The sequence below is a fragment of the Athene noctua genome, chromosome 3, assembly GCF_965140245.1.
Source record: "Athene noctua chromosome 3, bAthNoc1.hap1.1, whole genome shotgun sequence".
In the NCBI taxonomy this organism is placed as follows: Eukaryota; Metazoa; Chordata; class Aves; order Strigiformes; family Strigidae; genus Athene; species Athene noctua.
The window spans coordinates 55,250,962-55,277,725 of record NC_134039.1 but is presented as its reverse complement, the minus strand read 5'-3'; the positions used below and the strand labels follow the sequence as shown (position 1 = coordinate 55,277,725).

At 41.6% G+C, this 26,764-nt stretch overlaps 1 protein-coding gene across 4 annotated transcripts in view; it reads left to right on the top strand.

Moving 5' to 3' along the window:
- Positions 1-26,764, top strand: part of PDZRN4 (PDZ domain containing ring finger 4) — a 275,991-nt gene that overhangs the window by 238,800 nt on the left and 10,427 nt on the right. For all 4 annotated transcript variants that reach the window (XM_074901541.1, XM_074901540.1, XM_074901542.1 and 1 more), the window contains 3 exons: positions 18,135-18,233; positions 20,458-20,520; positions 24,666-24,767. In XM_074901541.1, coding sequence (XP_074757642.1) covers positions 18,135-18,233; positions 20,458-20,520; positions 24,666-24,767 — 264 coding nt within the window. The remainder of the gene's footprint in view (positions 1-18,134; positions 18,234-20,457; positions 20,521-24,665; positions 24,768-26,764) is intronic.

Sequence of the window (26,764 nt, the reverse complement as noted above, 5' to 3'; positions counted from 1 at the left end):
AGCAGATGTTGGCACATCTGTTATGCCTCCCCATTTCAATTGGCTGCCTGGGTGTTTAGAAAGTGCTGATGAGGCAGATAAATCTTCTGACATGTTTCAGGCCCAAAGCAGGCAGGCAGCAGTAATAATGATGTTTACAGAGCCAAGTGTTGGGCAGTAACATTTTGAAATACAGCAAAAAATAAAGTATGATTTTACCTGTAATAGGTGAAATTTGTTGTGAAAAGTGAAGCTAATTATGCCAAGTGATTCTCAGCTGATCTGAACTGCAGCTATGACAACTCATAAACCTCTGGACTTCGTGTATCTAAGGTTTGTTGGCTAGAAAAAGGCAGTTGCTACAGTTTAGAAAGAGCTCTAAACTGTGAAGGGCTCTTTAATAAACTTACGAGAGTTGGGAATCAGGTTTAGAAACAGCAGCAGCATATGTGGTTTTTGGAAGGGGAATAGTTGTCTTCTTGGAACTTTAAGTTCCTGATCTTATCAGAATTATTACTTTCAACAGGTTTTCCTTTACACTTTGAAATGTGTCAGATTTGAGTGTTTATATACCATTACCAGACTTTGGGGTCTTCTCCTGAGAAGGTCCGTAGTGTATCAAAGAGTACATTCATGGACAGAGAAGGATGTATCTGACAGTTTCAAGTGCAGAGACTGGTTTCCAAGTACATAGAGCTTTTGCAGGTGTTGGATACCTTCCAGACCTTAGTCTCCAACACAGTGAATGGCAAACAGAAATGCAATCACTGTAAAGATTTTAGCACTGATGTCATGTATTCATATTGTCGCCTTCCCTTCAGTAGATGTCACCACTAAATTTTCCAAGTTGCTTTCAAGTAGCACTATTTGAGGCGAGTCCAGAAATTGCAGAGAGAGCCTATCATAGAAGGGCAAAGAAGTGGATGCTGATTATATAGCTGTTAGAGTTAGTTACGTTTTAGAGTGTACAGTCTACAGCATCTCTGGACAACTCTTCCAGTGTTTGACTACCCTCATGGTAAGAAGACTTCCCTAAATATTTAATAGGAATTTCCTGAGTAGCAACTGATACCTGTTGTCTCGTGGCTGTCACGGTGCACCTCCATGGTTCTGACTTCTCTGGACACTTGCATTTGGTACTTGAAGAAAGCAATAAGACCTCCTTATTAAGAAGATACTTCTCATAACTGAATGAAGTTCTCCCAGCCTCCCGCCTCATAGGAGGTATGCTCCAGCACCCTAATTAGTTAATGGTCTTCTAGTCAGATGTGGAGTGCTGTTTTCCTGCCTGATAACCAAGAGAAGGTCCATTCTAACATTTCATGTCAAAGCTATTTTTATTGGAAAACAGATTGGGGAGCTAATTCTGGAAAGCAAAAAAAATTGGACTTGTTAGAGTTTGAGGGGTTCCTCCCCCACACCCCTTATATGGCTCAGACCAGTGATTCATTAGCTGTATCTCTTATTTTTCAATGTTGAAAGCCAAAGAGTTTCAATATGGGGGGGTCAGGATAGGAGCTTTAATGAACAGTCAGATTTTTTTTTCTTCAAATACATGTAACAATAAATCTCCTTCTTTTATTTTTTGTCAAAATTGTCCAGAAGCAAAGGACTCCTTTGGAATACAGAGACTGACAGCCAGTGTGACAGTTTGGTATATTCACACACATTGCACAATGGAATAGTTGCTAGTCTAGTGTGCTTATCTCATTTTACCATAAGGTTCAGTTTCTGCCTTGTTTGTGCTATTCCCACCTACTTTGTTCAGTGAGAAGAAAATGAGAATGTAGAATCCAGTGAAAAGGAAATCTTGCGCTGCATATCATCAGCTAGTTAATTATGCTGCATACTCTTCTCGTAGCCTTACAGCTTCACACTTACATTGACTAAAAAACCATAAAGTAAGGACCAAAGCTGACTGTTGAGAAATACTATGTATAAGCCCTTCATCGTGGATCTCTCTGCTCAGAAAGCAAGAATACATGGTTTTCTCAAGTGCAGAACATATGTGAAGGGATGTTGGGTCTCAAGCAGGTGAGAAGATATATGCGTATGTAACATAGGAAAATATATGTATATAGTTAAGTAGTTCTAATAAATTAGCATTCATACTGCACCATGGGAAAAGAACAGAAATAAAGAGAACGAATAGGGAGGTGGAAGAATTAAGGAGAAAAGTAAGACCATGGCTTGTTTGAAATAACAAAGTATGCTGAGGACATTTTACTTTCCAGTAAGTGTGATCATCCAGACAATAGGAAAAAATGGTTTTTAATAGCATTTTAATAGTATTTAGGGCACTTTAATACTGCCCATAAAGATTGAGTTTTGGATTCTTTTTTTGACAGGGATCTGAAGATTTGCGATTATGCATGCTAGCTAAGAGGGAAAACTCGGGTTTGAGTGGATGTTTGTGACTTCCTGGAGGATATACTGGCAGCTGTTGAGCTTTTTGCAGCCAGAAAGCCTGTAATATGTAAAGGATTTTTTTTTCCTCTCTTTGACTTCCTTACGAGATACACTCACTGTGAAGTCCACCATGTGTCTTTACACTCAAGGCTTAAATGCCCTTTAAGAGCAAATCAGAAGGGCCACACCAAGCCTGCGAGGCCCACAGAATTAGAAGTTGTGTTTATCTCATCCCCGTATGCTTAGACCCTTCCTCCCACTGCAATGCTAAATTTGTTCATAGCACAGCGATCAAAGGTTTCTCACATTTGTAGTCCAGCTCCATCATTCATCCAGCCTAACCTGTTTTCCCCCATCTGCTCTGTGACTGCTGTCCGCCCCCTGTCCTCACCCATTGGGAGTCTCAGCTGACACTTGGGTGTCTTCCTCCTCCCACTCACAGCCATCAGACTGTTACTGATCATCACACTGATCAGACTGTTACTGATCATCACATCAGGCTGCTGAATATGCACTGACAGGCTTGCCATGCCTTAAGTTACTCCATTGTTTGATTTCCTACATAGAAGTGCAGTGTACACCAAAAATTTTCTCCCCAGAGCTGCAGAGAGTGAATTCCCATATCCAGTGGAGCTTCTTTATTATCAAAGTATTCATCGGCTACAGGGCCAAATTCAGCTCCCACAGATGCAAGATGATATTTTATTAATAGGTGCCTATATGTCAGCATATTAATTCTGTCTTTTTCTGCTACTGCTTTTTATTTTTCTTTCTTCTTTTTTAAACACTGGTGTCACTGTCTACAGCATCCTGCTGTCCCAGAGCATTCTTTGTCTGGTTACAAAGCTGCATGTGGCTCTAAGTGTAGCTATAAAGCAGGGATCAGCAGAAAAGTGATTTTGGTTTTAAATATTTCTCATTCTGTGTTGTATTTGCTTTTGTATTACGCATTTGAGAAATGCTTGCTGATATTTTTCCTTTCTGCTTTGATGTGAACAAATCTTGTGTCAGAGATTCTTAAATCTAAACCAGACTTTAAAAAATGAGGATTAAATAAGACTTTAGCCTATAAGGTAGAACCCCACCCCTTGGACAGAGCATTGTTTTTTCCCACCATGTGGAATGGAGATAACCTCTGTTTCTTTGTGGTAAGCTACCAACCAAATCCATTCTGGCAAATCTGACACCCAATGTGATTTGTCCTTTTCGATGCTGTTTATGAGAAGTCAGGACAGTCTTCTGTCAAAATTGATAAGTGAGAAGACAGTGGGGAATGCAATTTTATTTGTAACAGCACAGCTGCCAGCAGTTCCAGCTTGTTTACATCTAGGCTGGCTCTGTCTTGCTCCATAGCTTTTCTATTTCCATCCAAATAGCCCCCAAGTACGTTGTGGATGTGCCTGTCTATGTAAAATCTGCAGAACAGAACATACAGGGAGCGAGAGAGGGGGAAAACTAACTTATTTCTTTAGGTTATTTTCACAACTCAAGAATGTAAGTTGCTTTAAAACTGAAATCTTGAATTCTGCCACATCTCCATAGGCATTTACAGAATGGGTTCTAAAACTAAACTATAATCAGCTAAAATCCTGTGATGCTTTGTTACCTTTCATGGTGAAGGTACCAGAGGAGTTAAGAGCTTTGCCTTTCTGATCGAAGCATTCTTTTTCCGGTGGAAGTGGCCAGTGTTTGTAAAATAAATCCACTACAAACATTTAAATACAAGTTTATTAGTTGTGAAAAGAATGTGATAGGACCCTGCAGTGACCTGTGAAGGGAAGGACAGCTTCATTGCACTCTGTTTCATGATGAATACTTCTGCTAGATAGCCTACAATTAGCCTGTGTTACACTGACATTAATGTATTTCCTGGAAAATCCTTTTGACAAAAGGGCGTAATTCTTGATGGCCTTAGGATAGTTCTCAGGTCTAGGAAGCCTTTGTTTGCCTGCAGTATTATTTGTCTTCAGTCTGGCATCCCCAGAATCCCAGGCAGTTTTGATACTTTTTTATTTGTATACTTAAGAAAGCTACGGTGATAGGTGTTTCCTCTATATAGCCTCTCCTGTGAGCTGTTTCTTTACAGTAGCCCACCCTAAACATGCAGTCATCATGGTGGTGAGAGAGGGGTTTTATGTTTGACTGATTTAGCTTATAACAAAGGAACTTTTCTAGGAAACTGAAGCTTCTTTTTGCCATTTCTCTTTTTGCAGTTGATTAATAATTAGTCTTCTATAGGATTTGTCATTAAAAGTTAGAGTCCAGATACAGCTGTAAATGTCACGGCTCTGGTTCTGTGAATTGTGGGGTCATCTGACACTTTCTTGCTGTAAGTGTCTATCCTATCACTGTGTTTTGAAGAGTTTCAATCATGCTCTTAAATTAATTGTTTGGTGATTGCCAGGGGAGACTCTCTGCAGTGTAACTGACCTGCCTGACATGCACTTACACACAGATATATATACACTGTATGTACCTATGTACTCAAATGCATAAATTTACACACACATACTACCTTGCCTCCACACACAGACACATGCACACACAAGTAAACAATTAAATATTTAACACCCACTCGAAGCCTGAAAGCAAAATGCCTCCCTTAAAAGGAAATCTCTTTGTTGAATGTACATTGGAGGTACCACAGAGATTGGTAGCTCATAAGGAAAAAAATAATTCATCATATTTAAAATAAATTGTTGCGATGACTTCTACTGATGCAAGGATTTGCACATATTTTTTCCAAGTTTCCTCAAATTACTTCTGGTCATTGTTAAAGACATAACCACTAAACAAAGCCTAGCTAAGAGAGTTGGAAACATCAAATGTGGTACTTGTTTGAAACACCAAGCAGTCTTGTAGTCTTACCCATTGTACATACTCTGATATATACATACGTAACAGTCACAACTCCTACTGCATGGTGCAAATTCAGAAGTGAAATAAATGGTGTTTTAAGGGGAAGCCTAAGAACACAATTTTCTGCTGATGATGCTTTTTTGTTGCAAGCCCAGGTTGTTGTTTCCTCTATTTTACACCTAAACTCATTTACAATGTATCTTTTATGTAATGTGTAATACCATTCTAATCACTTCCAAATTTGAGATGAATTTTTACTAGCTCTACTGCTAGCTCTCTACCCTCCTAGGACTTCATTAGATTGAACTGTTCTTGTAAGAAGAGTGAAGGGATAGCTCTGGTTCTGTTTGTATTATTTATTTTTATTTCATGAGTAGAATTACGTGACAGTGATGACAAGTGTAAGGCATTATGAAGATTAAATATTATAGAAGGTAGCAATGTAAATGACCAATGATTTGGCAGCCTGGAAGAGGTATATCCTCTAGTCATGTGGAGGAAGAGACCAAGAAAGTGAATGTGATTAGTGCGATGCTGCCAGCATGCTCGGCTCTCTAGAGCTATGCCTGATAATGATCCGGGTGCTTATGTCACTCCCAGTAATGTGATAAGAACTGTAGAGCTGGGATTACCAAACACAGTTATGAGGTCAAGAGTGAACTTTTCTTTGTTTCCATAGTTTACAGAAGCCACTAGCAAGAAGCTGATAAAATTGATCTGACTTTGCAGGACAACCTTCTTATAGTAACCCTGACAGAAAGTTTGAAAAGCAGCCAAAATTCAGCTATGTATATAAACTGGGGGTTGATCTCACACATAAAGATGCAGCAACAAAACAATACTGAAGAGTGAATCATAATTTTAAGGTGTGTGTAATCCCTGTGCACTTCTGTTTTATACTTCAGAAGAGTGACTCTAGCTCAGATGGATGAGGATTTTTTTTTCAGTATAATCAATTTATTAAGATAAGTCAGACCTTAATGTACTTTCACAGTTAATTCTTCATTGAGCTATTCTGTAAGTATGCCGTTCTTGGCCTTTTGTGCTTCATTCATTCAGTTAATCATTCTGTCAATTATACCATTAGTGAGATGAACATTCAAACAGCTTCTCAGTTATTACTATAGGTAAAAAGGAAAAGCAAAGATAAAAGTAATTACTCATCTTATTTTGCTTTATTATTTTGGGTTTGTTTTCTCTTAAAATTTATAGTAAATGCTAAACTCTTCTGCTTTGTATCATCAGATATTGGGTCCACTCATTGCATTCACTAAGCCTTGATTTCTTCCAAACTGCGGTCAAGGCTCCAACACAAAATAACTAGCCTGGCACAAAGACACTGCTTTACAAGTGCTTGTGAAAGAAAACAAGGAAAGCGAGGACATAATCATAAAACCTGTCAGCTAAACCCTGGTGTATTTTAGCATTTTCAAACTCTTAGGTCTTCCCAACTATGAATTAAGTTGTGTAAAGGGTTTGGAACTGTGCCTGATAATGGTCCATAAAGGGGTAGAAGATAAAGGTGTTTCAGCTCACACCTACGGTTGTTTCAGAGTATGCACAGGGCCACTTATTTAGTCATGGGCAGTAATTCATTGATTGACAATTATTGCATTGTTGTGGGTGGCTATGCAGATAACTTTTTTTTTTTTCCCCTTCATGTTGCAATAAAAGCAACTAGTAACAATTTGTAATCTGGTTTTGATCCAAGAGGTACTAGTAATCATCCTATGGTACAGAAAAATTGCTGAACCCAGAGAGACCTCCACAGACTGCCTCTCTCTGAATTCTTCTGCCTTACAACACATTACATTACTATGGGCTTTGTAGATGGAATTTGTCAGCCATCTTAGAGACTTGAGCCAAGATACAGCTCTTTCATACATTTTAGGATTAAGATAAAGCATATCTGTATTGCATTGCTTCACCACACAAAGACTTTTCCAGACTGACAGCTTTTTATCTTTCTTCTGGTGAAGCAAGAATCCTTCTCCAGTATGCTGTGGTGACTTCCTTTTCTAAAAGTTGTATGTTTACTGTTGAGTTGGCTCCTAATTTAAAACCTGGAAATTTCATACCTGTAAATTACAAAACTTTCCTTCTCCCTTCTGCCTTTTTTTCCCCATTCAGGAGAGTTGTTCGAAGAGGAGAGGGAAGAAAGCACAGTGGTTTGGTTTTACAGGCTGGACCATGCTGATATGTAAGCAGCATGAAAAGCTGACATTCTTTTCCTCTAAAGATAATGGAATTAAATGGAACAAGGTAGATGCTATTTAATGCTAAGAAATGAAATAGTTGACTGTATCATAAACAAAACATGTTTAGGATCCTCTATCTTAACATGTCACAATAATACAAACCCTGAACTATGAATCACAGTTCTGTTACACTGGAGAGTAACAGTAATTAAAATTAATTTGGTATTTGACTGTCTCAACAGTCCTCATTGTAATGAGGACTTAAATGTTAACTGAAATGATCACACACCATCCATTTAGGAAAAATACTGTTGTGTTTTGCTTCCATGCTGTCCCTTCTAATGGTGTTACCAGAGTTCATGGGACCCATTACTCTGATATACTGTATGGGTGAAGGGAACTCAATAGCTATTACGATTTTGATAGTCTTTCTTGGTCCTTTTAGTAGTGTGCAACAATTGCTATAAAGGCAGACAGGGAAGCATTTATAATATTTCTACAGTGCCTTTCAAACACTCTGTAATCATTTATTCTTTTATATCCTGCCACTCTGATGGTGTTTGCATTGTTTTCTGCTTATAGATAAGGACAACAATTCAACAAGTGATGACTGCACCAAAGCAGTTAAAATTGAACAAGGAATAGGGACTTAAAGGCAGAAAAAGTCTGGAAAACTGATAAAAAACTTTCTTATGAGGCAATATCTTACTAATTTTTTTTCAAAATTATGATGAATTTGAGAAGGTAGGGAAATTTCCCTTCCTCAGTATAGAGCATCATCCAGGGAAGAATGTCAAACATATGCCCAGTAATCTAAAATACCTTCAGTGATTTTTCAAACAATTTGCATTTCTTGGTCTTGCAATCATTTACTTGTATCAATAAGTTCATCCTCTGTCATTTGCAATGGTAACTTTTAAAAATGTTTCCTTATTAAAGGTTTCCATTCTGGAGATGGATCACAATATATAAATTGTAAAGGGGATCAGCAGGTTTCTTTGTCAGCATAGTCTCAGGAGACTCCCAGTCCTAGTATGTCATGTTTGGCCATGAGGTAGCCAAGTGTAGAGTTTACCTTTGTCATACTATAGAATAATGTTGAATAATTGGTTAACTTTCTTAGCTACACTGGTCTACAATACATATAGTAAACTAGTTTTATTGCATTTCACAGTCAGTCATGAGTGAAATGAAAATGAAAAATGGGCAAAGAATGAGACAAGACAATATTATAGAATCCAGCAACTGGACTCTAAACCCTTTAGATTTGGGTTAGCGTTTCTCTCCTTAAACCTCCATTGTAACAGAGCTGCCCGAGAGTTACAGTTTTGTGGAAAGAATTCAATGTCTTTGCTAATTTTGTGAATAGAGTAGGTAAAGTTCAACAAAAATAATATTATCACAAAGAATGTCAGGGATTTCCTGAACTTTCTTATTCCTCGGCAGTTCCTGGACAAGGGACACATCAGATCTAAGTGTATTCTGAGTTTCAAACACTGCTTGCCTCCAAACACTGAAAGTTCTTGCACGGGCTTTGAAAGTCTTCTACCTTGGGAACAGGGTAGCTTGTTGTATTTGTATTGAGCTCTAATTTCTTGTTTATCTTATTTCTCACCCATACAAAAATTTCTTCTTATCACACAGAAGTATGAGAAGGCAAAACAAAGGATCAGCAGATGATAGAGAGGAAGGAGAACAAAGTGGCAGTAATAAAAAGTTATTTTAGTAGTGCCTGGCTGTATACGTGATTCATACATAGTGAAGTGGTTGCTTTAGTAGATGGGACTTCCTGCTTACCAGGCAGTAATTCCTTTACAGATTTATGTAGGCGAGCTAACAGAATGGGTTATAAGGTGAGAGTAAAAGGAAGGTGATGCAGGGGCTCTGTGGATGTGGGCACTTGCTGAGAATGGAAATGTTTGAGGGGAAAATGGGAGAAAAGGGTGAATGAGGCTGCTCTCTGTGAATATGGGTGAAGGGTTGCTTTTAAGGAAAGAGTGAACTGTGAAGGGCTTTGAAGACGAGGACAGAAGGATTGTGTTGGTGGAGAAGGGTGCCAGGGTGGGATGGTTCAAATAGAGGTGAGAGAGGATCACAGGCAGTGATGAGACAGAGTCAGAGCACACTATAAATGGGTTGAACAGTGTTGAACACCAAGTAGCTAATCCTGACAGAAAACGCAGGAAGGATTCAAAGGTGTGCATGGCTTAATAGACACCATTGGCAGAGTGGCCAGCAAAGAAAAATGGGACAGAGTAAGCTTTCCATGTGTGCAGTTATTCCAGCACAGGGTCATCAGATGAATAACTCTTGTCAACATCTTCTGGGTGCAGTGAGAGGAAACTACCAACTTCCCTCTTAGGCTGTAATCTGTTTTCCAGTGTGTAGATGGAAAATGTGAAGAGTTCAGAGCTGGTTTTGCCCCCAAAAGCTACTGTTTAAGAATGGTCACTAAAGGGTTCATGATCGGTTTTCTAACAAACCATAAGCTTCACTCTTAGTAGAAAGACCCACTACAATTGCAAACTGATGCAAACTTTTACAAGGTCTCCTTTAATAGTCCTTAACCTCTTTTCAGCAATTCTAGAAAGCAAACAGCCCAGTTGATGACATTTATAATCTACTTCTCTACCACTTGAAAGAAATGACAGTATTAACCTAGTCTTCTTTTCCCAGATAGATGACAGCTGGTTTGGTCTTATGTCTCCTGAGACTGACAGCCTGTAAACTGGTTTTCCATCACTGAAGTGAATGATGGCCTTTAGATGGGAGCCACTACTCTATCACTTTAGAGGATGACCAATATAACCAGTTTTTAGTCCTTCAGGAGCATGACCTGCATCTCTTTGCTGTCTTTTCTATATACAGAGAAATGAGCTACTTTGGAAATTTCCATCCCAGTCTTTCACAGAATCACAGAATCATCTAGGTTGGAAAAGACCTGGAAGATCATCCAGTCCAACTATCAACTCAACATTAATAGTTTCCAACTACACCATATCCCTCAGCACTAAGTCGACCCTGCTCTTAAACACCTCCAGGGATGGGGACACTACCACCTCCCTGGGCAGCCCATTCCAACACCTAACAACCCGTTCTGGAAAGAAATACTTCCTAATATTCAGTCTAAACCTTCCCTGGCACAACTTAAGGCCATTACCTCTTGTCCTATCACTTGTTACTTGGTTAAAGAGACTCATCCTCATCTCTCTGCAACCTCCTTTCAGGTAGCTGTAGAGGGCGATGAGGTCTCCCCTCAGCCTCCTCTTCTCCAGACTAAACACCCCCAGTTCCCTCAGCCGCTCCCCGTACAACCTGTGCTCCAGACCCTGCACCAGCTTCGTTGCCCTTCTCTGGACACGCTCGAGTCATTCAATGTCCTTTTTGTAGTGAGGGGCCCAAAACTGAACACAGGAATCGAGGTGCGGCCTCACCAGTGCCGAGTACGGGGGTCAGATCCCTTCCCTGTCCCTGCTGGCCACGCTATTGCTGACACAAGCCAGGATGCCGTTGGCCTTCTTGGCCCCCTGGACACACTGCTGGCTCCTGTTCAGCCGGCTGTCAGTCAGCACCCCCAGGTCCCTCTCTGACTGGCAGCTCTCCAGCCACTCCTCCCCAAGCCTGTAGCGCTGCTGGGGGTTGTTGTGGCCCAAGGGCAGCCCCCGGCATTTGGCCTTATGGAAACTCCCCCAGTTGGCCTCAGCCCATGGCTCCAGCCTGTCCAGGTCTCTCTGCAGAGCCTCCCTACCCTCGAGCAGATCAACACTCCCACCCAACTTGGTGTCATCTGCAAACTGACTGAGGGTGCACTTGATCCCCTCGTCTAGATCATCAATAAAGATGTTAAACAGGAGTGGCCCCAAAACCGAGCCCTGGGGGACACCACTCGTGACCAGCCGCCAACCAGATTTAACTCCATTCACCACAACTCTTTGCCCCCGGCCATCCAGACAGTTTTTTACCCAGCGAAACGTGTGCCCATCCAAGCCTCGAGCAGCCAGTTTTGCCAGGAGAATGCTGTAGGAAATGTTGTCAAAGGCCTTACTGAAGTCAAGGTAAACAACATCCACAGCCTTTCCCACATCCAATAAGCAGGTCATTCTGTCGTAGAAGGAGATCAGGTTTGTCAGGCAGGACCTGCCTTTCATAAACCCATGCTGACTGGGCCTGATCATCTGGTTGTCCCGCAGGTGTTGTATGATGGTACTCAGGATGAGCTGCTCCATCAGCTTCCTGGGCACCAAAGTCAAGCTGACAGGCCTGTAATTTCCTGGGTCATCATTCCGACCCTTCTTATATATGGGCATCACATTGGCCGATTTCCAACCTGTTGGGTCCTCGACGGTCAGCCAGGACTGCTGGTAAATGATGGAAAGCAGCTTGGCGAGCACCCCAGCCAGCTCCTTCAGCACCCTCGGGTGTATCTCGTCCGATCCTATAGACTTGTGTATTTCTGTGTGATGCAGTAGGTCACTGACTGTCTCCTCCTGGATTGTGGGTGGGTCATTCTCCCAGTCTCTGTCTTCTGGCTGAGGAGGCTGGATTCCCTCAGTACAACCAGTCTTGCTATTAAAGACTGAGGCAAAGAAGGCATTAAGCACCTCAGTCTTCTCCTCATCACTTGTTACCATGTTTCCTCCTGCATCTAGCAGGGAATATAGGCTCTCTCTGGTCTTTCTTTTGCTGCTCACGTACTTATAGAAACATTTCTTATTGTCCTTGATTGCTGAAGCCAGTTTAATTTCTAGCTGGGCTTTAGACCTCCTGATTTCCACCCTGCATAGCCTCACAGCATCTTTGTAATCACTGTGTGTGGCTAGCCCCTTCTTCCAAAGGCTGTAAACTCTCCTTTTCTCCCTCAGTTGCAGCCAAAGCTCCCAGTTCAGCCAGGATGGTCTTCTCTGTTGCCAGCTTCTCTTACAGCACCTGGAGACAGCCTACTCCTGTGTCATTAAGACTTCCTTCTTAAAGAGTGTCCAGCCTTCCTGGACCCCTCTAACTTTCAGAACCATCTCCCAAGGGATCCTGTCAAGCAGTTGCCTAAACAAGACAAAGTCAGCCCTTTGGAAGTGCAGGATGTCAGTTCTGCTGCCCCCTCTCCTGGCCTCTCTAAGAATAGAGAACTCTCATGATTAAGAACTTTCATGATCGCTGTGCCCTAGTCATCCTCCAACCACCACATCGTCCACCAGTCCTTCTCTGTTTACAATGAGGAGATCCAGCAGGGCACCTTCTCTGGTCGGTTCATACCAGCTGCGTCAGGAAGTTATCTCCCACACATTCCAGGAATCTCCGGGACTGGTCCCACTCTGCTGTGTTGTATTTCCAGCAGATGTCTGGGAAGTTGAAGTCGCTCACAAGAACAAGGGCAAGCAATCATGAGATTTCGCCTAAATGCCTATAGAATATTTCATCCACCTCTCTGTCCTGATTGGGTGGCCTATAGTGGACTCCCACTACAACATCTGCCCTGTTGGCCTTCCCCCTGATTCTAACACAAAGACACTTCACCCTGTCTTCACTACACTTGTACTCAAAGCAATCCTAACAGTCCTTGACATACAGCACCATCCCACCACCTCTTCTTCCTTGTCTGTCCCTCCTAAAGAACTTGTAGCCACCACTTGGCACACTCCAGTCATGGGAGACATCCCACCATGTTTCTGTAATAGCCACTACAACAAAATTTTCCTGTTTCGTCATGGCTTCAAGCTCCTCCTGTTTGTTACCCATGCTGTGTGCATTGGTATAGATGCACTTCAGATGGGCTGATGCTTTGCCCCCTTCCTCCTTCAAATCTAGTTTAAAGCTCTGTCAATGAGCCCAGCTAACTCCTGCCCCAAGATCCTTTCTCCCCTCTAGGACAGGTGCATCCCATCTGATGCCAAAACATCTGACATCCTGTATGCCAATCCATGACTGAAAAATCCAAAGCCCTGATGGTAACACTAGTCTTGGAGCCACAAGTTCATCTGCTGAGTTCTCCAGTATTATTCTTCATCCATCCCCCCAACTACAGGGATGGAGGAGAACACAGTTTGTGCCCCCGACCTTTTAACCAGTTTCCCCAAGGACCTGAAATCTCTCTTCATTGATTTAGGCCTTCTCCTGGTAATGTCACGACTACCTACCTGAAAAACCAAGAGAGGGTAGTAGTCCTTGGGTCTCACTAGAGCAGGCAGTTTTGCCGTGAGGTCCTTGACGCGGGCCCCAGGGAGCAGCAGACTTCCTTATGAAGCGGGTCTGGTCTGCATATGGGGCCTTCGACACCCCTTAGAGTGGAGTCACCCACTACAATGACTCTTCTGGGGTTCTTTTCAGAACTGGTTTTAATACCTGATCCAGAACGACCTGGCCTTGGTGGACCTTGGTCTTCTTCCTTGTTTGTCTCATTTTCTTCCTCCTTCTCTTTTTCATTCAAAAGTTCCAGGTCCCCGAATTTATTGTGAAGGGAAACCATGGAGTGTGAGGGAGGTGGGGAGAGGATTTTCCTGCCTCCCCGAGCAGGGACCTGTTTCCAGTCTCCCCCATCTCTTAGGTCCCCTCCTTCTGCCTGGTAGCAAGAGGATGAGGGAATGCCTGCCTTGTTTGGAGCTTCCATTTGCTCCTGTTGTTTGCAGGGTGCTAAGGCGTTACTCCACCAAACAATTTCCCTTTCTCACTCCCTAATACTTCTTAATCTAGTGACCTCTTCTTTGAGTTCTGACACCCGGCTGAGCAGGTCATCCAGCTGATGACAGCGGACACAGGTGCTGTCACTGCTGCCCTCCGACAGGACTGACAGGCTCAGGCACTCCCTGCAGCCTGGGACCTGGACCGCTGCATGTTTGCGTGGCAGCTCCATCTGAGTCGCCACGTTCTTTCTGGTGGTGGTTTTGACACAAGTGGAGACCATGGTTCAGTCTGCTCGTGGAGGACGATAAGATGAAACTCGCTCAGATAAGTTCTAGACCCAGATGGTCTGCTCACCCTGCCTGTGCCAACTGCCACGCCACACTCTTCTGATGTGCCAGGCCCTATTTGCCCGCCTGTTTTCTGCGCTCCTGGTCGCTTGTGCTCCCCAGGGGCTGCTCTTGTACGTGAGGGGCATGGGGCATTGTCACTCTGGTCTCTTCCTGCTCTGAGTCCCCGCTGCCCTAGTTCGAAGCAGTTCACTCTTCCCGCTCGGGGGGGGCAACTTGAGGCTCTCCCTCTTCCCCAGGCTTCTGCCTTCTCGTTTTGCAGTTTTGCTGTGGGTTTCTGGTGCTTTCAAAAGGGTTCCCCCACCACTATCCTCCTCCTCGGAGCCCATCTCCTCAGCAACTGATCTGAAAAGGCAGAGGCAAGGAGTTTCAAACTGCTGTCATTACTCCAGTCTCTGCCCACTCTTAGTCAGAGTAGTCCTTATTCTAATTTCCATGTCTGTCTTTCAACCAAATAATTTATGGCAAAACAATTTAAAGTATTGTCTTCACTGTGACAATGCACTGAATTATTGTTCTGCCCACACAGAGAAAAGAAGAAGCAAGTCAAAGATTTAGCAGTTGGCATTGATTTCTGTCACTTGGCAGCAGAATAATCTTCATGTTGAGAGGCAGGTGCCCCCAGAATGCCCAGAAGAGGAGGAGGCTGTCATCTCCTGAGCTCTGTCCTCAGTCTCTCTCCTTCCACCATCTGTCTGTCAGTGCACTTCATGAATCCCCAAATATTGTTTCTCACAGATTTTTAAAATGCTGAATTTTGAAGACTGTCAGTTCAGTCCCTACATGCACACAAAATCCAAGAAGAAACAACTCTGTGTGTGTGGAGGGGGGTGCGTGTGTGTATGTATCTAAAGGGGTTTCAGAGAAGGAAATTACATTCTTACAAATTCATTACTGCTGCCAAACTTATTGTTTCTTCTGTTAAAGACCAGCCAGGGAAAAAAAACACTAAAAAGCGTCTGTCACAAAATCCAATATCAAATGCCTTTGCCCATGATGGTCTAGGTTCTCTAGTGTCTCAGTTGCTGCTCTTCTGTTGAAGTTGTTTCAGATGTGCTTGTTATAGAAAGATCAGATTAGTGGGTTTTTGCTTTGAGAGATTATTTTTTACAAAGGGGTTTTAACTTTTCCAAACATGTTTTGTCAAGCCTGATTTGTTTGAATGTGACCAGGATGTATCGTGTTTGCTGTAAAAAAGAAGATACCATGAAGTTAGTAGTGCAGATGTGCAGTGGTAAAAAGGCAGTTACCTGGAATGACTTCCAATGCAAAGTAAGAGACCTCATCCAACTTCTCCCTCATGCTGAATGAGATATTACTTATGTACATACCTGAGTCTAGACTAAAAAACACAAAATGTTTATTGGGCCTTTAACACTAAGTACCACTATCTCAGTCATAGGTATCTACAGATAGATTCTAACTGGCCACAGCCATGCGCAGTCATCAAACTATGAGCCCCAGAGTCATTTAGGAAAGAGGTAGTCCCAAGAGTACCAAGTACAGATCTCAGCTTTAAGCTCTGTCACTGGATAGAGAAACAAAAGCTGTGGCAACGCAGGCACTATGTACAGCCAGGAGTGGTGCATCCCAGTCAGAGGAAATTAGTCACTGATATTTGTCATCAGCTAGTTCCCAGAGACAGTTTTAGCAAACCTCTTTGACTCCCAGGATGGAGCCTCTAGGTTCATCATCATTTTCCTTTGCTCTTTCATGCCCTAAATGTTTAATTTATTCTGCTCTTTAAACAACCACACTTAAAGGATTCGGTTTGTTTGCAGCCTGACAGATTTGTACAGCTTTGTAGTAACATTTTGAGACAAATCATCCACAAGAACTTCAAGGTCATTCCTGACCAAAGAAATTATGTTCGGAGCAGTCCTTGGGGCCCCTGGCCAGCCTTAGCACAGTGAGACGGGAGGTTGTGCTGGCAGGACAATGAAAGTCAATGGATTTCAGCTTGTGCACAGCTCCTCATTTGCCTTGATTTAAAGGCCCCAGTCTCAGTCCTTTATGGTGTATTTAGGCTTTCTTATAGGCCTCCAAGGGTCTGCAAGCTTCTTTATTCCTTAAAAGTATACCTTGTTGCTGTAATTGAAGCCGTTTTGTTACTGTAATTTCTCCCTAATATTACAGTTCTAGTCAAGTGTTCTTTCCCTCTGGAGGCATCAATTATGATGGGTTTTGAATAAGCCTCCCACCAGTACACATACTTTTGCTCCCAATGCCAAAATCAGGTCACTGCAATTCTCTTCCCTAATAAAACATGGCCCATGTTTCTTCTTTCAGACCTGATGTATATTGTGTACGGGTGACTAATTCCACTTCTTACCACCCTATTTAAAACTCCTGCCATATTTAAGAAAAACTAAAGAATACTACAGGCTTCATGATATTTTCTACATTTTCTTAGTTTTCATTAAGACAGTCTATGGAGAAGTTTGTAGGGTTTATGCAGGTACTGAACCCATGTAGATGTGTATGTTGGTGAGGAAGTAGGGGAGCGAGCCAGCAGTGCACTTTGTGAAAGATGTTCAGCTGAAATGAAAATGACACGGGGTTCATGAGCTAACCCATATGTGTAAACCTCAGGTTTTTCTGCAAGTTGTGCCATTATGACACCTGGTCCCCACAGCCTGATCAGACTCAGTAGTGAGTCCTCACTGCTGTGCACCCTGTGCTTGTTTATGTATTAACCTGTGTGACATCTCTGGGAATGGGGAGGAACAAGCTCTGTATCACAGACTGAGAACTGAAGCATGAGTTTGTCTCTCTTCTTTTTTTGCACAGCCATGAGAAGCAGAACCTGTTAAGCTCCAAATGCCAACTGCAAACTCCCTTTAAATGTATATATCAACTAAAGTTTCCCATTGGCAACCAAGCTAATACTCTGTGTTATTGGATTCATCGTGCTTTATTAAAATTGCTTGTTACACAGTGTTCAAACCAAGCGCAGCTTTGCATTTTTGTAAATAATTCCCCCGTGAAACCCTAAAGATGCTTAACTCAGATGGGTGTATGTAGTAGTTATGACTGTGCCATCTGCCCTAAAACTTGCACTTTTCATGAGATGCCACTGCTGGGACATCTGGCACTAAAAATATGTTTTCTGCATCATCTCACAATTGAGGAGGATGCCACGGCTGTTCAGCTCCACAGGAGATTCCTTGAAGCATCCTTCTGTTACCTAACAGCTTCTGCAATGAAGCTATGGCACTGAACTGGCCAGGGGAGGAATTATGCTATTAATGGAAGGCTGTGTGTTTGCTTTATGGCTTGGATTGCTGATAGAAGGGAATAGCACGTGTGTGATGGATTGATTGATGTGTAGCCAGTCTGTCTTATATCCTATAAATCAATAGGTGATGTGATAGGACTAAAATGACTATGTAATATACTGTAAGTCAGCTTCTGTTATCCGAAAGCAAAAAACCTGAAAAATCAATGCACAGGCATATTTCTCAAAGTGCGTCATGTCTTACTGAACTGTTTCTATATGGCTTGAACCTACAATGTACTAGGATTTCCTTCTTTATTCACAGAATATTTTCCCCCTTCAAGTGGCACGCAAAATATTGTGTCCCAAGACTGGGCAGTATGAGTAGGTCATACAGTGTGAGCATGTCCTACAGTAGGAGTATGTTAGTGGCTTGGTGCTCCCTTGTGCTACACAATTTTTTCTACCCTTGGCAAAAGCCACCATACAAGCATGCATGTTTTCTTGTAGGAGGTGGAACTGTGCCGCATTAGCAGCCAGGAGAAGCTGGGGCTGACTGTCTGTTACAGAACTGATGATGAGGAGGACACAGGGATCTATGTCAGCGAGGTAAGGACATGGCAATGGGGAGGAGCATGGGAGATGCTTGTGGTGGGGGGCTGAACATGCCAGAGAATGTATGAGCTAGTGCTCTGAGACCAGAGTGCAGAAGTGTTGGCCATCAGCCAGCACGTGTCACTTCCAATTCATCTGGATTATCAAATTAAATTATGTTGCCCAACTAGTGTAATTATTACTAGTGAGCTTCTTTAATGTGAATGTTTTTAACTACAACATCATAGTTAGGGAAGTACAAAGCAGTCTGAGCATGGTCTGAATTTTGAAAGAAATCTGCCCTTACGATGGAAATCTGGCAGTTTTTAAGAAGTGCCTTCTCCACACCCTGCTTGCATTCTGCCCCTGACACAGCCTTGGTAATTATAACAATGGATAATCATTATTTTATTATTTGTGGGTTTGTTACAGTTGTGGTACACACAAGCATACCACAGGTGGGTGGAGAGAGTGGCTTGGGAGAGGAGTGTGTCAGGAAGGCTAATAATTATTTTTTTGCCAGACAAAAAATAGAATACTGGATACTGAGATGGGATGAACTCTCAGATTTTCACTGGCTTCACCAGGAAAAGATGGTGTCCAGCACAAATCACAGGGTGTTAGTGTTTCACAGGGTCAGTCCACAAGACTTCCAGGAACACTAGCTCCCTTTGAGCCTCCAGCCATTCAAAGAGGGTTGTTTTTCTGGAGTAAGCAGAACTCTTGTGAGTCCAAGGTCACTGGTGATTGTCCTGCGTGAACCATGTTCCAAATTTGTTGCTTTTGTGACATGTTGAACCAAATATGGACATTAGGAAAAGGTTCTTCAATGAGAGGGTGGTCGGTCGCTGGAACAGGCTCCCCAGGGAAGTGGTTACAGCGACAAGCCTGTCAGAGTTCAAGGACTAGCTGAGCAGTGCTCTTAGTCATATGGTTTAGTTGTAGATAGTCCTGCAAGGAGCAGGGAATTGGACTCGATGAACCTTATAGGTCCCTTCCAACTTGAGATACTCTATCATTCTGTGATTCTATATTCTGAGTGAAGCTCATGGACAGAGAGGATCAATAGAGAGAATTCTCCTACATATCAGTGAACAGGGATGAAGGTAAGATTGCACTTTTGCAGGCTAGCAGCAATGTCAAAGAAGCTGAAAAGCACAGCATTGGAACAAGAATGAAGAATTAATATAAAACTACCAAAGAATAAGTCCTCCATCAGTTGTGTAAGTGCTGCTGTTAAAGTCTGATTGACCTTGTGAGGACAAAGAAAGTGCAGGAATCTCTTAATACACTCCAGGATTATATCTGAAATGTACTGGTTTTCCTACATGGTAGGAATTTCTCAGACCTTTTAAAGTGAACGTAATTGTATTGTCTTTTGTACTTGATTAAACACTTCAGAATCATTTTTTCTTTCTATGACAATGCACAAGAAGAAAATAATATCTAACAGCTGTAGAGGATGTAACCTACAAATGAAATACTCAACTCAAAATGCTTGGTTTGAAAAAATAGCTTATGGCATGACGAGGCAAAGTAAGTGATTTAAGATAACCATCAAGTGAAAGGTGATAGATCGAATTGCCCTGCAATGAATAGTAGGTCATTGCTCAGGGATGAGCTGTAGCGACTTTGATAAACTGTTAATGGAACCCTAAACATCTATTTAGGTTAAACTAACTTAAAATTAACTGACTCAGACCAGGAATGATATACAATACCTGTGAGTGATCTATAGAATATAGATCCTTTGGGGTTTTTTTGCAGTTTCCTTACAAGCTGCAAAATTCCAGAGGAAATAACAGATTGATAACTGAGATAATAATTTAATAGTAAATGTTTCCATGAAAGAAAAATAAACCTGCTCTTTTCCCAGAGACAGACCCATTTGTATAGAGGTATCAGCTGTTGCGGAAGCACCTCAGTCCATAGTGAACTTCCAGAACTCTGTCATTAATTCTTAGCGCTCTGACAGCTGAAGGTTAGTGCCTGATGATGGCATAGGAAAGTATTAATCTGAAAATCATATGCTTCCAACCCTTTCTGTCTTTAGGCTTTTATCTGAAACAAGTTTATACAATTATGTAAAGAACTGTTGAGTTCATATGACTAAAGGAAATTTCAGATTGCCTTTGTATAGAGTAAATATGGCACTTTTTCAAATTGTGCAGTTGTGCAGCTGTTGTCATTTCCTGTAAAAATGTTTCCATGTTCAGTTACGGGATATCTTCCTGTGCAGGTTGATCCAAACAGCATTGCTGCTAGAGATGGCCGGATCCGTGAAGGAGACCGCATTTTGCAAGTATGTGACAATAGACTCTTCCTTAAACTCTTTCTTCAGACAAACACACAATGCCGTCTTCTCTATGGACTGTTAATGAGGGAAGGTAGTTCTCTTTATTACTATGATCGATGAGAAAATCCATGTCTGTCTGTTTTTTAACATAATAGCTGGGAGCTAGAGTGCATGTACTGAAAAATGGGAATGACAAACTCGTTCTGGCTCATGCCCTTATGTCCTATGTCTTTTATTGCCATATTTATTAGTAAATCTAATTTCCACTATGTTCATCTCAGAGTCAAATTCTAGACAGGGATCCTGCAGACATAAATGTGGGCGTCAGAGACTTGCTGATCATTCACCAATCACATAAATTTGGATAAAACTCACTTGTACTAAGCACAGGTGGTAAGAGTTTTCATACAAAAAATGTGCTGTTAGTGAGGGATGACCTTGAACTTACTTGAGGAGAGGGGATTCATTAAGCTTTTGTTAATATTTTCTTTCCTTCTCCGATAAATCATTGCTTTTCTGAGTTCTTTTCTAATTCACCTTGGCTTTTTTTTCCACCTTTCGTTTCAATTGATCTAATCATTTAAAGACCTGCCCCAAAGACAGGTTTGTGTGATACAGTGTAGCCCCTGTGGGTGAGGGTCGCCAGCTGCTGGCTCTGGAGAAGGGCAGTGTACCTGTACAGAGAGGGAAGTAGCTAGAATGGCAGTGGGTTTCTGTTTTCAGCTGCCAATGAATAGTCCATTTTTTGCCCCAGTGACAAAATCACAAAACAGCTACCAAAAATCAGTAGACTGGAATGTCTTTGCTGTATTGTAGCATTTTAGTTCTGGTTCTCAGTTGATTTCCCTTGTATTTTGACCTTTTTTCGCTGAAGCCCCAGAAGTAGTCACTTTTCTGTAACAAGTTCCACAAGTGCCCTTCATTAATTTGGGCACGTGAGCTTTCAGGTTGTCTCAAGATCAGCCTGTTCCTTCCCTCCAGTCTTTTCATTTCTGCAGGAAATGTCTTTGCTGAAGTGTGTACCTGTATCTCTTACCCTGGTATCAGCTTTGGGAGTCTAGCTAACACAACAGGGTCTACGACCTGCCTTACCAAAGTGGCCTATCTTTTGGAGAAGAAATAGTAAGTTACCTTTTAATGCCAGGGCTCACCTGGGGGATGCTGCTTTATTCTCAGTGTGGTTGAGAATGTGAAAATATTCCCCCCTCAGAAGACACAGACAGGTGGCGTTCCCCCCTCAGAAGACACAGACACCATGGTGTGAGGTCAGTGAGTTCTTTGGTGGTACCTGGAGTTATGGGACCACATTGTGGGGTGTGTCTAGGTGTGGAAAGGTCAGTGCACTGCCTTCTGCATCTTTCTATACAATACCTACTGAAGAAAGAAAACAGGTTATAATAATATTTTTAACTTTCAAAAATCAAAAATAAAAACCTAGTTTATTTGTCTGAGTAGAACAACTTTCATTTCTACTCTATGCATTTCAAAATAAGGAAATAGAGGGTAGGTCCATTTTCTGCTTCTTTCCTTGCTTTCTAAAATTTCTGGGTGGAGAGCCAACAGCAGTTCAGGCAAACGTTCTCCAGTTCCTAATAAAATTAATTTCAATTCTGAGGAAAGATTCCAGGAGCAAGAGAAAAGCATAGGTAATTCTGCCATCATTTTGTAGACTGGAGCATTACTTTAATGTCAGTGTTGATATATAGCTATGAGTTTGATCATTAAAATTAACACCCAGAGAGTTATGTGGGGTTTACTTTCATATCTGAAACACATTGACCCTCTATCTACTGTTATTGATGAGATAACTCAGAGAAATAGAAGGTGACAGTGCTATTACGAGGAGATTACGCTGAGCCTGGGAGAGAGCAGGATCCTTGAGCGTGGGGGCATTTTCTGTGGATGGTGGATGACATTGGTTAAGTCTGGGAGGGATGCTCTGGTTTTTGTATTTCTCACAAAATTACAGCAGATTTCCTTATGTTTTTGAGGCTGAAACTGTTTCCTTCTCATTCTCACAAACCTGTCTCGTCACCTTCCCAGTCTCCTTAAGCATCTGAGAACAGCATGAGTATTTTACATGAAATATTACAAAGTCAGGGGAAAGGTTTTATGAGGACAGTCCTAGTGAGACTTGCCTAAACTTGCCCTATTTTTAGCTGTGAACCTCCAGGCTGACAAGTGCTGTCTGTGGGGGTAAGATGCTGTGGGGCAGGCTGAAGTCCTGCTCATCCCCCGTGATGGTGCAGCTGGTGTGGGGTGGGCATCTCCAGGCTGTGTGGGGCCAAGAGGTGGCCAGTTGCTCAGCTGATAGGAATCGCCGGAGCAGCCACTGCAGCTGGGAGTGTCTAGCACAAGCTGGAGATCTGCTTCTGCACCTCTGTGGCTGCATCTCTGCTTTTCAGGTTAGGGCAACTCTGTGTTACGTAATGGTTGTCTGGTCCTCCACAGACCACAGCTATCCCTTCATGCAAGCTTTGAAAGGTCTCAGACATTTTACTCATTTCTGATTAGATAATCAGGATACACTGGGGTTTTCTTTGGCCTGAATTAAAGCTGTGGTTTGAGTCAAGACTTTCAGGCCAAACATATGTGCAGAAATGCAGCTTTCACTTTACTTTTTACCAGCAAGTTCTCATTACTTTGAAATCAAGCCCTTGTGAGATTTTATTTCCCCCAAATATTAAGATCCTTGTGTCTTGCATGATGTGTGGAAAGAGACTCTACAACTTGGAGAGAGTTATAAAGCAAGTATATTTATTCCGGCGCTGGGATACAAGGGGATTTCTCCACAAAACCTGCACACCAACAACACATTTTACCAGAAGTTTACAGAGTGTGGATATACATATTCACAGTCACACAATACAAACATATTAGTAAAGTGGAGTTAGTTCAAAAGGTTTGTGTCAGCCTGCGCATTGCCTCCTGGTGGTCATCCTTGGGTGTCTTCTGGAGGAAGGCTCACAGTCTTACTCACCTTGTACTTTTCACTCCATTCCTCAGAGCATGCGCAGATTCTCCTAACTAATTTCTCAAACAAGAGTGATCCCAGCTTGTTTACTCCCTTTATCTTATCTAAAAGCACTAGCATACTAGTTTCTACTGTCCATACTTGGCTATCTGTACTCTGTAAAGACTCAACTTGTTAGAACACATCTGCTCCCCAAGGACATGTCTCTTGTTTTTGCTGAACACAGTAGTCCTTGGTAAATTTCCACAGAACAGTGAGGGCAAGCAGGATTATTAAGCAATATTCAGAAATCATTATAAGTTGCTATATGTAATAACTTGCAAAGCGGGTGATCATTTTCCTGTATCATGCACTTTTGTTTTCACCCATTTTCAAATAGACCAAGTGTGGTTTTTTGTTGCTACAATGAGAATAATCGGCCTCTTGTGCTGTGAATTAGACAAACAAATACACATGGAAAATAAGATTTCTGTTTGATTCCCTCAATAAAATGTTTTAGAAGTGCAGAGTGTGTTTGTTACCATGCAGTCATGGACATGGCTGTTTCAGTGAAGTGACAGAATAGGAGAAAGGTAATGAAAAAAGCACATTCTTGTTGAAGAACCACTTTTATTTTTATTGTCCCCTTGTAAGGGGGATACATATGTTTTGTGTGGTTCTGGATACTAAGCTGTCCACACAAATATGAAATGATTAAATGGAACAGCAATAAGCAGTGGCCTGTGAGCACTGCATGGTGAGAGATAATACTGTAGCTCTCTAATTGGCTCTCTACCAGCATACAGTGTGACTGATTTCAGCTGTAGCATTACCAGTCTTGCTTCCACCAGCACTATTATCTCAGAGTGACACTTCCATTACTCTGAACGGAGAAAGATGAACGTCACCTGTCAGGGGCTGGTTAATTGTGTTGCTAGATGTATGTTACCAGGGCCCAGGCTGGACATTTATGAACATAACTGCTTCCTCTGATGTCCGCCATTCTTCAACGATCGATACCGCTCTTACAGTAAGCGCATAATTGAGTGAAGGCACTTACCACTGAGGGGCTGAAGATGAGCCCATTGCGCAAGTTTCATTGTCCATACATTCAGCTCAAATGAGCTGATATCTGCCCTTTATTGTGTGTTGCTTTGTGGAAATAGAAACTAATGTGCCACTTTCATTTATTTTCTAGATAAATGGCCAAGATGTCCAGAATCGGGAAGAGGCAGTGGCATTGCTCTCCAGTGAAGAATGCAAGAAAATTGTGTTGCTGGTTGCAAGACCAGAGATGCAGGTTAGACTAAAGAGGTGCTCTGAGCCAGAACCCAGGTTATACCGTACATTCACTGTCACTGTAAGTGATGAACTGCAGAGAAATAGGAATGACAGAGTTCCTGACAAAAGGAGGGAACAGATAATTGCAGAGCTTTGACCCTGTTTAGCCAACAAAGAAAATAACATGATATTACTAGGGCTTTTTTTCCCCTAACTAAGCAATTCCTTTCCAACGGACAGAATAAGCAAACATAAAAATAAAGCTGACAGCACTAATATGATATTCATAAACTATGAGGTAGAACTTGAAAACTATGTATTACTCGTTACATGATTCTTGTTTGTTTTGAGGATAAATTTCACATACTTACCTCAGTCATTTATATGAACTTACACAAAGCTGTAGCTGGTCAGTGGTGATGGCTCTTTTTATCCTATGGACTTATAAGCAGGCATGTAAACTGTTCATTTATGTGCCAATTATGGAATTTTCACTACAGTACTGTTCAGCAAACCTGGATCTAATTGTTTTCAAAGCACCCTGGTCACAAAAACCTGCTTGTACATTACAAATTATGTTCTGGGAGGTGCATTTTCAAAAGCTTTTAGAAACATTTCTATGGTTTTAAAAATAAAATTATGCCAGTGCCAAGAATCTTGCCATGCTAGGAATTTTTCATATCATTGATGTTAGGCTGATCGTCAGACTAAAGGAGAGGTAGAGTAGAAGAAGAGTACTGTTTGTACTTCCCTTTGTAGTCTATTTATAGGCCACTGCAGAGCAAAAAGACATTATATTGTCACTGTTCTCTCCATCTGCCAACAATTCAGAGTTGGTTATGTTGCCATTTGTCACTCATACTATTGATCTGATATTCTCGGTCTCACTAGCTGCGTATTCTGTATAAATTAAATTGAGTAAGTGTAATTCAATGCCACTTGGAATCTCTCCTTGAATACAGTAGTTAAAAAAGATTCAGAATTTCATCATTCATTCCCTTCCTGTTTTTCAGGAATGTAAACAATTCCCATAAAACTGATGACAGTACAGCAAAAAAAGTCATGCATCAGTTTATATTGCAAAATTGTTGCCCTCACTGGAAGTTGCAGAAATTTTGGAAGAGGTTTTTTTTATATTATTCTTATTATTTTTCAATAAGGTTTTGTTTTTCAGTAGGGAGCACAAACCCACCCAGTTATAAAATTCATGCTCAGGAAAAGTTCATTCTCTGTGTTTGTTTAGACTGGTCAATGTGAAACAGTTACATCAATATGAGATAAGGAATTATTTAGCTATACCACTATAGATTCCCATATGAATGCTCTTTCCAAATTATAAAAGTGTGTTTTGGTTTGGGTTTGGGGCTTTGGTGTTGAGGTTTTTTGTTTAATTTATGTGTTTTATGAACATATTCATACAAAACTGAAGAAAAAGCCATAGTATGTCAGAAATTAGGCTGTCGACAAACATTTCTGCTAGTAGTGTTTCTTTGACTCTAGTAAAAGACGGCAGGATTAAGCAGGATTTTACTTCTAGATAGAAAATGGTAATGGAAGTATTGCAGTCTTGAAGGGTGAGTGCTGAGCACATTCATTCGGTAACAGGGACGAAAACTTTCTCTGACCATTTATTTACGCAGTGAATACCGATGAATAATGAAGTTTTGAAACAGAACACTGGAGGAGCACACAACCTTCTTAATATGTAAACAAATGGCACAGGTATATGCATTCACATGTGTGTATGTGCACACAGAGTTATGTAGTGCACATGTATACTGAGCCATATATTATTTTTATTCTAAAAGTTGTACCATAACATAAGCATTTAGGTACTGGGTCTTCCACAATCAAAGCAGCAGATTTGCCCAAGTGAGATTCATCTTTTGTCCTCCAGATTTGTTAATCTCTGCGATTTCCTCAAATGAGGGAAATTCAACTGTGTCCTTTATGATAGAGGAAGACTATGTTCATGTTTTTCTTTGGGGGAAAAAAGCAAACCAGACAAGTAAACAA